This window comes from Fomitopsis serialis (genome assembly GCF_022376445.1).
Source record: "Fomitopsis serialis strain Sig1Antser10 chromosome Unknown B0H18scaffold_1, whole genome shotgun sequence".
NCBI lineage: Eukaryota > Fungi > Basidiomycota > Agaricomycetes > Polyporales > Fomitopsidaceae > Fomitopsis > Fomitopsis serialis.
The window spans coordinates 1,196,680-1,209,855 of NW_025954961.1; the positions used below are offsets into that span (position 1 = coordinate 1,196,680).

The 13,176-nt window shown below is 58.2% G+C and overlaps 6 protein-coding genes across 6 annotated transcripts; 3 read left to right on the plus strand and 3 right to left on the minus strand.

Annotated features, from left to right (window-relative positions):
• Nucleotides 1–277: 277 nt before the first annotated feature.
• On the minus strand, nt 278–1,366 carry B0H18DRAFT_1091174 (ADP-ribosylation factor family-domain-containing protein; the record flags this gene model as incomplete). The annotated part of the gene is made up of 7 exons (XM_048032286.1): nt 1,059–1,366; nt 976–999; nt 892–919; nt 804–832; nt 699–751; nt 355–652; nt 278–304 (listed from the first exon to the last, which is right to left on the minus strand). The coding sequence occupies exons 1-7, from the start codon at nt 1,164–1,166 to the stop codon at nt 278–280; spliced, it is 567 nt and encodes a 188-aa protein (XP_047901287.1). The 5' UTR covers nt 1,167–1,366.
• On the plus strand, nt 1,367–2,762 carry B0H18DRAFT_967296 (uncharacterized protein). The gene is made up of 7 exons (XM_048043413.1): nt 1,367–1,460; nt 1,484–1,643; nt 1,673–2,062; nt 2,116–2,216; nt 2,266–2,331; nt 2,388–2,403; nt 2,448–2,762. Exons 1-7 carry the CDS (start codon nt 1,398–1,400, stop codon nt 2,564–2,566), a joined length of 915 nt encoding a protein of 304 aa, XP_047901288.1. The 5' UTR covers nt 1,367–1,397; the 3' UTR covers nt 2,567–2,762.
• On the minus strand, nt 2,763–6,986 carry B0H18DRAFT_967300 (uncharacterized protein; the record flags this gene model as incomplete). The annotated part of the gene is given in 13 exon segments (XM_048043414.1): nt 2,763–3,764; nt 3,914–4,082; nt 4,118–4,237; nt 4,291–4,521; nt 4,550–4,931; nt 4,967–5,069; nt 5,105–5,200; nt 5,291–5,385; nt 5,451–5,557; nt 5,623–5,957; nt 6,047–6,583; nt 6,695–6,777; nt 6,797–6,986. Coding segments are annotated over 13 exon segments (3,252 nt in total), but the record flags the coding sequence as incomplete, so codon positions are not given.
• A 347-nt stretch (nt 6,987–7,333) lies between these two features.
• B0H18DRAFT_967303 (uncharacterized protein) lies at nt 7,334–8,866 on the plus strand. Its single transcript, XM_048043415.1, is given in 2 exon segments — nt 7,334–7,424; nt 7,440–8,866. The coding sequence occupies 1 exon segment, from the start codon at nt 7,654–7,656 to the stop codon at nt 8,401–8,403; it is 750 nt and encodes a 249-aa protein (XP_047901290.1). The 5' UTR covers nt 7,334–7,424; nt 7,440–7,653; the 3' UTR covers nt 8,404–8,866.
• Nucleotides 8,867–9,579: 713 nt separating this feature from the next.
• B0H18DRAFT_1112626 (uncharacterized protein) lies at nt 9,580–10,316 on the plus strand (the record flags this gene model as incomplete). The annotated part of the gene is made up of 2 exons (XM_048032841.1): nt 9,580–10,113; nt 10,176–10,316. 2 exons carry the CDS (start codon nt 9,580–9,582, stop codon nt 10,314–10,316), a joined length of 675 nt encoding a protein of 224 aa, XP_047901291.1.
• A 615-nt stretch (nt 10,317–10,931) lies between these two features.
• Nucleotides 10,932–13,041, minus strand: B0H18DRAFT_1112627 (uncharacterized protein; the record flags this gene model as incomplete). Its single annotated transcript, XM_048032842.1, has 4 exons — nt 10,932–11,123; nt 11,194–12,072; nt 12,127–12,613; nt 12,674–13,041. 4 exons carry the CDS (start codon nt 13,039–13,041, stop codon nt 10,932–10,934), a joined length of 1,926 nt encoding a protein of 641 aa, XP_047901292.1.
• Between the last annotated feature and the right edge of the window lie 135 nt (nt 13,042–13,176).

The following is a 13,176-nucleotide window of genomic DNA, read 5'->3' on the forward strand; positions in this document are numbered from 1 at the left end:
CGAGTAGAAGCCTCGCCGTGGACACTGATCTTGACCTGTACATATACCACCTGTATATTGAAATACATCTGTAATTGCTGAGGTTATGCAGCACGGCAGTACTGATATCACGAGACAGACAGGATCTGCTGAGTTAGCGGCCCGCCGCGCAATACGATATGGACCAATTAATATGCTATACAAACGGGTATGGATGCGCGATAGATAGTGTCCATCCAAGAGCAACGACGAGACGGCGGTCCGTCACCCACAAGCTGAGATGCAATACGCAATCCGCCTACTTTTTCTGTATCGCGTTGACCACCTACGCGAAGCATCAGCATACAAGGAGGCAGCCGCGTCCCACGAAGACACGCACCAGTCCAGCCCCTCCTCGAGTCCCTCACCCTTGGTCGCAGAGCTCCCCCGCACACTCCATTGCCGCTCCTTTTCGCCACCAGCAAGACCGAGCTCCTCACTGATCTGCTCTGGCTTTAGTGCTCCCTCCATGTCTTGCTTATTGCAGAACACGAGCAAAGGCACGCCTGTAAGCTCCTCCTCTGAAAGCATCGTGAGCAGTTCGGTCCGTGATGTCTTCAGCCGTGCGGTGTCGGCTGAGTCAATGACGTAGATGATGGCCGCGGTGTTGGGGAAGTAACATCTCCAATATGGTCTGCGGCAGGTGAGGAGGGGAGAAGCACAAGGTTCGGCGGGCGTACCGTATGCTCGACTGGCCGCCGAGATCCCATACTTGGAACTTGATGTTCTTGTACTGCAACGCAATGTTAGCCCGAGGAATGTTGCGCCTTATGCAGATGACAAACCTGTACGGTCTCTACATTGAACCCAATGGCTATGCAAAGTTCCATGTCAGCGCTAGCACTGCGCGGTAGCCGAGGAGACGCGACGCACTGGGTATTGTGGAGACTACCTCCCCAATCTTCCAGGCCATACGCTGAGTCCTCAAGGGCAGCTATGCAGCAGCGCCTCACACACCTGTAGTCTGTACAAGATGGTAGTCTAGCAGGGCGTCGCGAGTAAGCACGCGGACGGAACGGTCGCGTAGTGCCTGGACGCACCTTTCCCGCAGAGTCAAGACCGAGCATCAGTATCCGGACATCCTGCTCTTTGCTCCAGCGAACAAGCGAAGATAGGGAAGAAAAGAGAGAGGACAAGGAGAGACCCATGGTGGCGGAAAGAGAGACGTGGGCGGGGACGGGAGGCAGGCTTGAGGTGGCTGGTGGCAGTCTGAGTTGGCGGAGACTCGCTCAGCTCTTCGATTGCTTACACGACCACAGACCAGCGCTTGTGATCGACATTATACCGCTTACGTAATGCGAGGCACCGCTCCCCGCGTACCGGCGTGTCCGAGTCTGCAGACTGGATCTCGCGTTCATCTCCACCGCGTCCCGCTCCCAATGTCCCTCGCAGACTCTCCTGGCAAGCAGGCCAAAAAGGCCAAAAAATCAAAAGATGCGCTGGTCGACGCGTCAGACACGAACAGCAAACAGGACAACACACACCGGTAGCCAGCACGTCTTCTGCACCCTCCGAGGGCAAGAAGAAAAAGAAGAGCAAGTCGCGGGCCACAGCAGACGAGGAAGCACCCGCACATCCTCCTTCCGATCAAACGAATCGAAGCGAGGCGCATGCCAGTGACGACGGTCATAGGAAGAAAAAGAAGAAACACAAGCATGCCGATGCAAGGACGGCGGCGAAGCCATTGCTGTGGCTGCGCCTGCACTGGAGGACGGTATCGCCACCACTACAGCCGCGGAGCGGTCAAAGGACAAGAAGAGCAAGAAGAGCAAACACAAACGCGAGGACGCCGATGTAGCCAAGAACTCGCACAAAGGAAAAGGAGTTGATGAGGTAGAGGACGAGGCCGAAGCATCGCAAGTGACGAAGAAGAGCAAGAAAGAGAGGAAGCGAAAGCGCGATGCTCAGGCAGAGGGCGATGCCACTGCTGTTGAGACCGGCGATGCCCCGGCGGACGTGCCGAAGAAGAAGAAACGAAGACGCGGAAAGACAGACTTCCCCAGTCCTGCAGAGGACGAGGGTCTCAGTGAGCAGGCTTCCAAAGGTAGATCTGCTAGAGTGCTTCGATGCATACAACATGTTCCTGATCGTGTCCAGCCTTGCAGTATGCGTTCAACCACTTCGACGACCCCAGCTCTTGGAAATTTAACAAGGCGCGGCAAAATTGGCTGGTCCGCAATCTATGGTCCCAGCAAGCTGTGCGTGGATGTGAACTCTATCAGTATCCTCGTTCTGACTGTCGCATAGATACCCGACACATACATTCCACTGTTGACACAGTACCTGGCGGGCGTAAAGGGAGGGACAAGAGAAGTAAGTGAACAGACGTGCATGAGTATTACACTGACTGACTTCGTCCATGAATCTAGGCCCTCATCAAAACATGTAGAGACATGCTCGCTGAGGAACCAGAAAAACCGACTGCTAAGACGGCGGAACTGAGTCTACACCCGCTGAATCCGAGCAGCCCGCCGCGGCTGCATTAGACGATCGCGAAATCAAACGCGCTCGAGCATCTGCTCTTCTGGCCGTTCTCCGCAACCTATAATAGCATTACACAGATACCGCTAGCTCATGTCTGCACCACGCACAGAATTTCGCGCCCTAACGTCCATGTTCGCCTGATAGAAGCATACAAAGGCTTGCCAAAGCGAGCGATTGGATTGGCGATACCTTGAGACGAGGGCTTGAGTTTGACCTGCGGGTCGACGTCGACTCCATACGAGCACAAGTAATGGTCATTATGCACTGTATGCTACATTGCGAATGCTAGATATAAGTCTAGTGTTCGTGGAGTGATATGTGCAACAAGACAAAGTGAGGATCGAGAGACGGACATGCAGCGATGGCGAGAGGAGAGACATGATGCTGAAAGCAGATAATAAGAAACCAAGGAGAGAGAGGTTACAATTCCACCGTCAAGCAATAATAAGTAGGCGGAATCACGTAGAGATCATACCGAGGTCGCGTTCCCCGTCCGCCTCCGCGTTGCCGAAGATCTCCGTGAAGACTTCCTTCCCGTCCATACAAAGCGGCGGGAGCTGGTAGTCGACGGCGGCACGCTGGTCCCGCGCGTCCTTGATGCGCCGTAACCGCTCCTCGTTCCATATCCTCTCCAGCGTCTCCGCGAGGTTCATCAGTCCGAAGAGGAACCCGCGGTCCGGCTGGTCAGGATAGTGAGGAGGGAACCGCGCGTAGAGCAGACCGGTCTCCGGATCGACGTCCGCCTGGTAGCCCTTCCCACTCGTCACCTCTTCGGCGTCCCTGTCGGACAGCCCACCTGGAGGGTACGGCAGCCAGTCGCGGCCAGTCGTCGTGTGCGCAAAGTCGACGAGGCGGATCTGCATCTCGCCCCGTTTGCGGCGCCGACTGCTGCGCTCGGCGACGGGCCCGAGGAGAATGTCCTCACTGTGAGAGCGGCGCAAGAGCGGGTGTTCGGGCTTCCTCTCGGACGCCCGGCGCAGACGGCGCTCGAGGGACTCGCCGCGCTTCGTGCGGGCAGAGGGGTTCTCGAGCGTCGACGCACGGAACGCCTCCTGCGCATCGCGGTCGCCGTCGTAGATCATGAGGAGGCTGCAGCCGTAGAAGCGGTAGCCCTTGAGCCTGTGGATGATCCGTGCGAGGGCGTACAACTTGCGCAGGATTACGGGGATTTGATAGACGAGGAGGCGCTCGCCGTCGTGGAGGAAGGACGCCACGACACCTGGGAAGTCGTCCGGGCGGACCTCGCGACCCTTGTATTTGTCCTGCGTGACATACGATTGGTGACGTGGTTCCATACCTTCAAACACAATGCAACGGATCGTCAGCATCAGCTCACACCCTACCCACGGAAGTGGATTTGAAAACCAGATAACGGAGCTCGCGCGATCGAGATACACTACGGGTGACATACGATCGTGATCGCGAACCAGGGGTGCAGTGGCGTGCGAGACGGGCCAGTACAGTAGCAGTCCACTAGTGCGTATGGGGCTGCGGGGAACAAGGACAAGACGCTCACCTGCATGCCGCACACACGCACACCCAGCGCCCTGCTCGTCGTGCGGTCGCACTTCTTTCGCTGGCTCTTCTTCTTGACGGCGTCGCATCCATCCCATACTGCCGCGTCCCCATCTTCAGGTCGAGCACACACGAATGCTTCAGCCGCCCCGTCAGGTCCTCCATCAGGATGAAGTGGTTCTGGCGCGTCACCGACGGGTCCCGCCCTCTACCATCCGGGCTCGTCCGATGTACGCCCGGCATATGCGGTACGAAACGCTCGAGGGATCAGACGGGCGCAGCGTAGTCGATGATCGTGTCGGACCGCACGGCGAACGACGGCTCAGTGCCTGGCGATGGTCCCGGAACGTAGGCATTCGGCCCTCGCTGTCCTCAACCTGGTCGTACTCGAACGGGAACAAGTCCGGCGGGCTTCCATTCTGCTCAAGTCCGTTCGGATCGGTCCTGTCATGGCCCGCGAGCCTGTGCTCGCTCTGCACACGGCGCAGCGGTTGCCCAAGCAGGCTACCTCCTCGTAGCGCAACCGATCGACGCGCTAAGGCGCTTCTTCCGCCGGCCCTTGCCAATGCTGTCGCAGAACGGGTTCGACCCGTCTTCGGCCTCGCCATCTGCAAGCTCACCGTCATCGTCCGTGCGGCGCGAGTGCTGCCTCGTTATCCGCCGTAGCAGCGTGCTGAAGACATGGTCCTTGAACCTAGTGTTCACGACAGTGGAGCCCGTCCCGCCATAGAAGCCATTCGTATAGTTCACGTACGAAGCACGAGGCGACAGCGCCTGTGCGGCGATGGAGCGGTTCGGGATCACGCTGTTGTGCACCTGCGGCGAGTTCATAGGCGTCGGCGCGTCCGACGGATACTCCTGTATGCCCCTCGTCCGGCCCAACGAACTCGGGCCGGGCTTGGACCACGGCGACACTCCCGAGGCCAAATCCGGACTCGACGCGGTGTACCCACCAGATGCGGCGCGCGTAATCGCTGGTTCACGACTGGTCGCGGGAACGAGGACGCCGCGGAGTGCGACATGGCGCGACTCCGCCCGGCGCGGAGTAGCCACTGCGGGACGATGTGCCGGTTGTAGTCAGTGCGACCTCGGGTAGCTCTGCTTCGCTGACGTCGGTGTCGCCCTCGCCACGCGCGGAAGACGGCTGTGAGGACGTGCGCGATCGGTAGAGCTCCGACGCGGCCTTGTGGAGGGAGGTCGTGCGGGTTCGTGATGATCGTGCGAGCTCGCACGGAGATACCGTTGGAACCGCGCGGGACTCGCCGTAGCTGACGAGCATGACACCCAGGTAGCGGGGGATGAAGTCCAGCAACGGCGGTGCCTCCCGCTCGACGGACTCGTAGAACAAGTTCTCGCGAGATACGAGGGCTACAGGGAAGGAGCGGATACATTAGATCCATCCCAACATGAACGTGAGACAAGGTAAATTTCACGAACCTTGCACACGGCCCTCCTTGTGAACTTGTATATCGCGCTGTGCCCGCCAACCTGGTTGCGAAACGGCCGTAGCGGTATATGCGGCAGACTCTCTTGCGGGAAACTCAGCGCGAGATCATCCTGCGCACCGTTTGCCCCGCCCTCGCGCTGAGCTCCATATCGTCGTACGGCGAGAGGAGAGCGCGCTGGTGTTGTTCCTCATCCTCGTCGCTTGCATGCCGCACGAACGGCTGTGGTTGAGGACTCGTCCGGGAGGGCGACAACGGGAACGGAGACGAGGCTTCCGTCGTGGACGCAGTCGTGATCGACGCAGTGTCCCACGTACTCTCTTCGTCGGTGGACCAAGGAGAATGCGAAAGCACATCAGAGGCAACGGTAGGTGGTGGAGGCCGATCAGGTATGAGTATCCTCTCTTGGCCAGGGATAGGCGAGCATGACCGGTCCCGTGATGCTATACGCACGGGAGCAGAGACGGGATGGACGCTCAACGGGCGCGAAGGCGCCTGTATATCAAAGGAGATAGGTAGTGAACGGCTAGAGGAACGGGGTCGATTGATGGGAGAATGTGGATGGGAGCCTCTGGCGAGTATACTTCGTGGTAGGTGATGTTGGACGACAGGGACGAATCCGTCCCGGGAGAGCCGATGATAGCGTCTTCGGGAGGCTCGTCATGCCAAACAGGACGATCTCGCGGCCGTCCTCGGGCAATGTCTTCAGCAACGGTGTTCCGCCATTGCATAAGGTCATTCAGGACAGTGTCGCGCATCGATGGCTGCCGCCGCTTCGACCGCCGTGCCTCCGCATCGCGAGCACTGGACGTGGAACTCACGCTTTCTCGAGTCCTGACCCTCTCCATCGACAAACCGGTGACACTCTTCTCTCTGCGGAGCGCGCTCATTTCGCGGTCCGGCCAGTCGGAACGCTTGACGAACTCAAACTGGGCCTCCGCCATGTCCCCGATGAGATGCCCCGAGCTGGCTTTGCGTTTTGAGACGGGCGAACCTGGCCGGACGCGCTCAAATGGCTCCATGTCCTCGTTCGGGGGCGGGCCGCCGGTGGACTCCCTGAAGAGGTCCAAAGAGGCGGCGACCTTGCGCCCGATGCCAGAGACGGACGTCGAGGGCAGCATCTCCGGGTCCGAGCTCGGTGAGGAGCTTGAGACGGGGACGGGGAGCGGCGGGTCAGGGGTCGTGCGGACAATGGGAAGTCATGGAGAGCAAAGGATCTGAATTAGACATACGGTTTGCGGGAGGGTCAGAGCCCTGCCGCGGTCTGAAGCTCTGCGCATGTGCCGCTTGCGGGGGTGGGGGACGGATGTGAGTGCTTGGTCTCAGTGCCAGACCGCTGGACTCTGTCTCGCTATCATTGCGCCATGCCGCCTGGTTGTGAACCTTGGAGGAGAGGGTGCGTCGAGGCTTTGCACCGAGATGGAAGATGCGCTCCTTAGGAGGGCGCAAGGAGGAGGGCCCGGGGGGAGTGGCAGGGCTTGTCGGGGAGGGTCGCTGGGAGCGGGAGGGCTCTGGCGAGGTGGGACTCATATACTGGGAGAGTCAGATAGAGGCCGGGGGAAGTGACGAATGCGGGTGAGCGGAGGAGAGGCTGGAGATGAAACGGATGAGACGATGCGGGGGGACAGAAGAGGGAAGAGCGGGCGCTGGGAGATGGAGGAACGTTTTTGAGCGGGGAGGAGGAAGGGCTGATCATGCACGAGGACTCGGGGGATGATGTTTGTCGTCGCTGAGGAGAGTAACCGCGCACTTGTCGACTCTCAGCCAGCAGCGCGCGCCCGAAATGAAAGTTCTCACTGACGATATTCGAAGCCAGTCGCCCTCCTGTCCTCACACACGTGGGCCTCTGCTGACTCAGCACCCCGCCTTCGCCCGCCACAGCACCGACTCACCGCACTCAGCCTTCGCCCAGCGGGGCGCTGCACCACGCCCGCCGCGCGCACTTATCGCCCGCCATCGTCGGCCGCGCCCAACGTCGCCGCGCCCAGCAAGGGTAATCCGCTTATTGTTTTCCGCTCTCTAGAATCCAAACAGGCGTCATCAGCCGTGGGTGCGCCAACTGTACGCACGTTTGCACACCCATCCTCTCTGACCGCGGACGCATCCGGCGCACGTCGTGTCTCGCCTGCCCACCCGCGACGCATGCTCCCCGCAATGCGGCCTCCATCCGCTGCCTCCGCCTCCACCAATCATGGTAAGCACGTCTCCTTCCCCGGCTGACCAGCCCAGGCCTGTCGCGCTGTCACTCCCTCGAAGCCACCGCCGCACCTCCCGCCTGACTGGCCTCCAGGCCATCACCTGCTCGCGCGACGGTCGTCTGCCCGCTCGTCACACTACGTCTCCAGACTGCTTCACCCTCCTCGGCCGCGGCTCCCTCACCTTTAACGCATCTCCTCTCTTTCCCCGCGCATCCGCATCGTGGACCTTGACGTATTCGTTGCCCACGACCTACCCCAGGCCGATAAGCCTCACCATCCCCGGGCGTTCTCGGCTCAATAGGCTCTGCGAACTCAATCGTGGAAGAACCGTGCGCTTCCGCCCCGCGTCTTCATACAACGCCCCTTCCGTTATTTGCGCCTTCCACTGGCGTCAGCGCTACGTCAATGCGGTACAGGCGACCTACGCGAAAGTCTGTCTTATGACCGTGAGTGCGTCCTCCTCTGCGCTGCATCCTTGCTCTCATTTAAACAGTCCGGTGACCGAGTTCTGCGCCGTTCCCACTCGCGCACAGTACGTACAGCTGTCCCCGGCCGGCGAATCTGATAACCTCGCCGTGCTCTCCTGGTATCGCGCGCTACTCCTTGATAGTGGGCGTGGGCAGCGGCTCGAACTCACTCAACAGCTGCCGCAAACGTTTCTCGCGAAGCCCGTGGGGAACGGGATGCCCTTTCCCTCGTACGACAAAGGCCGGCAGCGAAGCGTGCGACTCAAATACGAGTGATTGCGCCGTCTTCGCTGTCTGCGACGTCCATCGCCTTCGCACACCATCCTCCCACCGCCCGTCAAACGTTCAAATGTCTAAACCGCCACTCGACCAACAACCATCGAATTGCACATCGAATTGCATTCGCAGCCTAAACGGGCGACGAACGTTGCTCCCGAGGGAGTGGAACCTTTGGTGTGTCCCCCGACTGCGCAGTTCACGGACATTGACCCCGGTCATCATACGAACATCGGTGGTTTTGTCGTGGTGGCAACCCGGAGTCGGCCTCTGTCGTGATCTTGATGTCCGAGTTCTGGATCCTGGCGCGAGCGTGTGTTGCGCACGTTGATTAGCACTTAAGATTGGGTGGGAATCATACCTGAGGGAAATACATGAAACATTTGAGATGAACTATTCTCATGGCATGTAGCTTCTCTATACGGAGTTACAATAAGTATGTAACATATTGTCAAGTTATGGGGTCCAATGGAAGTCATTCCTCTAGGGCTGGCTTTGGCCAATGTGAGACAAGGTGATTACTAAGCAGCACAGCATTAGATCAGGTGAGATGTCATGCTGAACAAGCCAATGAGATTTTTTCCACGAGTGGTGCCACTTTGTTTGGCGTTGTTTGGCACAGATCACTATATAAGGAGTGCTTGATGACCCACTGTGTCCCCTTCCCTCTCTTCAGTCAACCACCACCATCAAACTTTGTCCACACAGCCACTCTTACATGTCTGTCTACACACAGTACATACAACCTCAGGGTCACCTTAACAACGTCACCGCTGATGGTATGCATAATCTCTTTGTTGATCATCATTCATATTTGAAAATATGCTCTTAACAGAAGGATATCTCTCAGGTAGTGACAGAGCATCTGTAGAGCTCATGCACAGCAACAACACTACCTGTGTAGCACAACCTGTCAACATGCCTATCCCATGTTTATCCCAGCCCTCCCTTCCTGTCACATCCAATATTGCATTTGCTCCTAGGCCAGGGAGTCTGCCTGTGGGTCACCTCAACCTCTCCCAATCCTCTAGAATACCCTGTCTCACTCTGCTACAGCAGTCTACCATCATTGCCTTCAATCTGCGCCACATCAGGCCTCCTCCTCCTCTTCCTCCCATCCCCACCAGCCCCCATGTTCCTTCCTTTGATACAGAATCAGCCAGTGGCAGCGATGCCATGGACTTACCGTCCTGGACGGTGTATGACCCTGCCCTAGAACATGCCATCTTTGATTCTGACGGGGAGGAGAATGCTATGGATGGTATTCAAGAGGACACCATTGATGAGCTCACCGAGGATCCCATGGATGAGGATGATTTTGGACACACAGATCAGTTGTCTGAGCACATCATGCCTCAGGTTACTGCCATAGAGCATCTCTCTAGTCCAGAACCTCCTGCTCACCCCATCACTGCACCATCCCATGCCTCAGTCACTCCATCTCCAGCCAACCTCCCTGCACAGCAACCTCGTACCATCACACACACATTTCCAAGGCCTCGCGAGTCAAGAGTCCTGAGGTCTCTTCATGGTCTTGGTGCCAAGATTGGAGAAGAATGGGCCAAAGCAATCAACAATTATGTTGAGCTGCTCACCCAATCACCTATTATGGCAAACAATCGCAAAGCCAAGAAAGTTTTTCTGAAGGCGAAGTGGGCCATGGGGGAGATGGAGGAAGCGCGGAACATTGTAAAACCCATTATCCTCATTGTATGTACTCGTATACTTTGTCTTCCTCATTGCATTGTACTGATATGTTCTCTTTCTCGCAGGATTCCGGCGCTGCCGCCGCTGTTGGGGATTTCTCTGACTGCCTGACGCACACGGGTTGGAATGACGACGCGATCGCGCTCTGGACGAAGGCCGTCCACCTCGCCGAGTTCTGGCGCCACCGTTTCCTTCCGAACCAGTGACGAGCACGACGAAGTCCCGTCGCACGCTATCGCGACGAGCGAACACCGACGTAGACACCGACCAAGGAAACAACTTACCGACAAACCTCATATGCTATATGTACCTAGCGCGACCAGAACCGCGCCGAGAACGCGGCCGCGGGCGGAGGCGGAGGGAAGGTCAAGGTGGGAGGGAAGAAAGGGATGCGACGAAAGGACGCCCACATCCAAGCTGGCTGGGCTGTGTGGGCGCGTAGTGTTGCCAACCGCACGGTGTCAAACCCTAATGCCTGTCACGTTTGTACCATTATTATGCAGAATGCAATTGACATGCCAAACCTGTGCTCGTGCGCGGTCCCGAGTATCGAGTGTCCACACGGAGATGAATGAACGTTGGGTGACGAGGACGTACGATGAATGTACCGCCCACGCTCCAGCGCGGGTCGATGAATTGCGGTCATGGGCCCAGAACTAGTAATGATACAATACTATACCGATAACTCTATCCATGACAATACATAATCGTCTGGCGGTAGACGGGAACGTGTAGGGGAACGTGACCTGCGCTGAGTCCTGCTGATAGTGTCTGAGGCACGAAGTGGAACAGATGAGCCTGAATTGCGCTGGTCTCCGGGATCATGGAGGGAGCGGAGGTGCGTCGAGACGCCGACGCTTTGCTGCCGGACCCTCGTCCGTGTCATCGTCGTCGTCGATCACCACAATCGGTGACGGTGCCGATTCCGGCGCAGGGGTAGGTGGTCCTGGTGCAGAGGGCGACGCTTGAGCGGAGCGGTCGGGGCCGGCATTGGCGATGTATGTCCAGGAGAGCTGAGACCCCGTGGTGCGAGCGGCGCTGTCGTGAACGGGCCAGAGCTGTAATTGCAGCGCCTGCTGCTACTCCAGCCCCAGTCGCCGCACCCTTTGCCTTCTTCGGCTTGCCGCGCCCCCGCGCACGCCCACCCTCGGCTTTGAGCTTCTCCTTGTAGTAGCGCACGATGTAGCTCTGCAAAATCTCAAGCGCCTTCTGCGCACCGAGCGCTTCCAGATCCTTGAGGTGCTCTGGGGTCAGGTGAGAGAAGATCTCGGGGTTGAGGATGAGCGAATTGTCGTGCAGGACGATGGGCTTCGGAGGGGCAGCCGGGCCGGTAGATGTGGAAGACTGTGGAACATGGCCGACGATGATAGGTATGCAGACGGTGGCGGGGATAGCAGGAGCGCTAGACGGTGTGACAGAGGAAGACGAAGGAGGATTCGCAGTGGGTAAGGCGGACGATGTCGGAGCACGTACTGGCGCCGACGGTGGGGATACCTGCGAGACCATCGTGGGTGCAGTGGACATCTCTAGTATCTGTGTTGGTTCGAACTTCACCTCAGGAGCGGGCGATGGTTCGAGCTTGACAACAGATGCGGACGAAGATGCGTGAAGAGATGCTGCAGTCGGAGGATATACATGAGGTGTCGACGTCGAGTTCGTCTTGAATACCAGCGGTGCCGACGTGAGTGGCGGTGGGAGAGGCCCCTTGACATCTCCCTTCACGCTTCTCTTGAACAACGGCTCCAGTGAGGCAGTATTCTTTCCCTTCTTACCTGAGGGTTTGCCGTCCTTACCGCCAGTGCTGGCGGCCGCGGCCGCTGCCTGCCTTCGTGCATCTTGTTCCTCGAAGCTATGCTCGAAGGCCTCGTCGACCAGCCAGAGAGCTCCCTTCCCCTTCTCTTCCTTGCCTCGCAATACTTTCTTGAAGCCAGGATTCGACGAGAGGTTATGTCGAACGGAGCTCTGCAACCATCACAACATTGAGATCGAACAGCGTATATCAGGGAAACTACGTACCTCCCAATCTTTGGCACAGTACTTGTACCAGTCGAACGTCTCGCGAACCCATTGACAAATCTCTTGCAATGACGCCTTTCCCCCCAAAGCCTTGATAGCTCGATAGCACAACTGAGCGTACGTAAATGGTGGCTTCGGAGGCATAATCTCTGGAGGAGGCGGAGGCGGCGGGAGAGCGTCCGACTTCTTCCGTTTCTTCGCATTCGTCTTGAATTTACTGATATTATTGGAGTTTGGTAACGATGCCTCCGATAATGGGGGTATCTTAGCAGGTAATGGCGAAGATACAGGGGCCGGAGGTGGCGGTGAGCATGGCGGGATAGAGGACGGCGGTGAGATAGAGGTGACGTCGACGATGTCGAGAGAGGGAGACCGCGAGCGGGCACGGTTGTCAGAGGAATGAGAACTCGGTGACGGAGAGTCCTCGGGCGCAGGAGGAGGCGGAAGGATGAAGTGGAAGGTCCGGGAGGCAATTTGAATCTGTGATCTGTAGTACAGCGGGCGATGAGGCTTCTTCAACACTGGGCACATAGCTGTGCAGGCGCACCTATCGTTGAGCGGGACCTTGCTGCCACTTCCCGACCAGACACCGTCTACCCAGGCTCCGTTGCGTCCGATGACAATAAGCACGAAGCGCTCCTCTTCTTCTTCATATTCAATCTTGGCATGAAGACGAGACACGCTCTTCAGAGCACCGAGGTCGACGTCGACCTGAGGGTTGTCGGACGAGGATGCAGTGTTGAGAGGGATGCAACGCCGACCAATCGTGACATTGAGAGTCTGGAGATAGTAGGTGAAGCTGGGGAAGACGAGGCTATAGTATGCGCTGATCTTGGCGGGGAGGGCATCCTGCTCCGGGGAGAGGGAGGCAGGGTCGCGGGGGGTATCCTGGGAGTGAGCTACGAGGGTGGCCATGGCGAGTGGAGGGCGCAGAACGTCGAGGACGCGTTGGAGTCAAACACGGCCCACTTGGGCGTGACAGCGTCCTCCCCACCGGCAAGCGCCGGCCTCCCTTTTCCGGTCACCGTGGCTCGCCGGCGCGCTGCACCA

Coding starts and splice junctions, on each gene's coding strand:
- B0H18DRAFT_967296 (XM_048043413.1), top strand. CDS start 1,398: ATGTCCCTCGCAGACTCTCCTGGCAAGCAGGCCAAAAAGGCCAAAAAA. Junction 1,644..1,672: donor GGCGCATGCCAGTGACGACG/GTCATAGGAAGA, acceptor AAGAAACACAAG/CATGCCGATGCAAGGACGGC. Junction 2,217..2,265: donor ATCTATGGTCCCAGCAAGCT/GTGCGTGGATGT, acceptor ACTGTCGCATAG/ATACCCGACACATACATTCC.
- B0H18DRAFT_967303 (XM_048043415.1), top strand. CDS start 7,654: ATGGTAAGCACGTCTCCTTCCCCGGCTGACCAGCCCAGGCCTGTCGCG.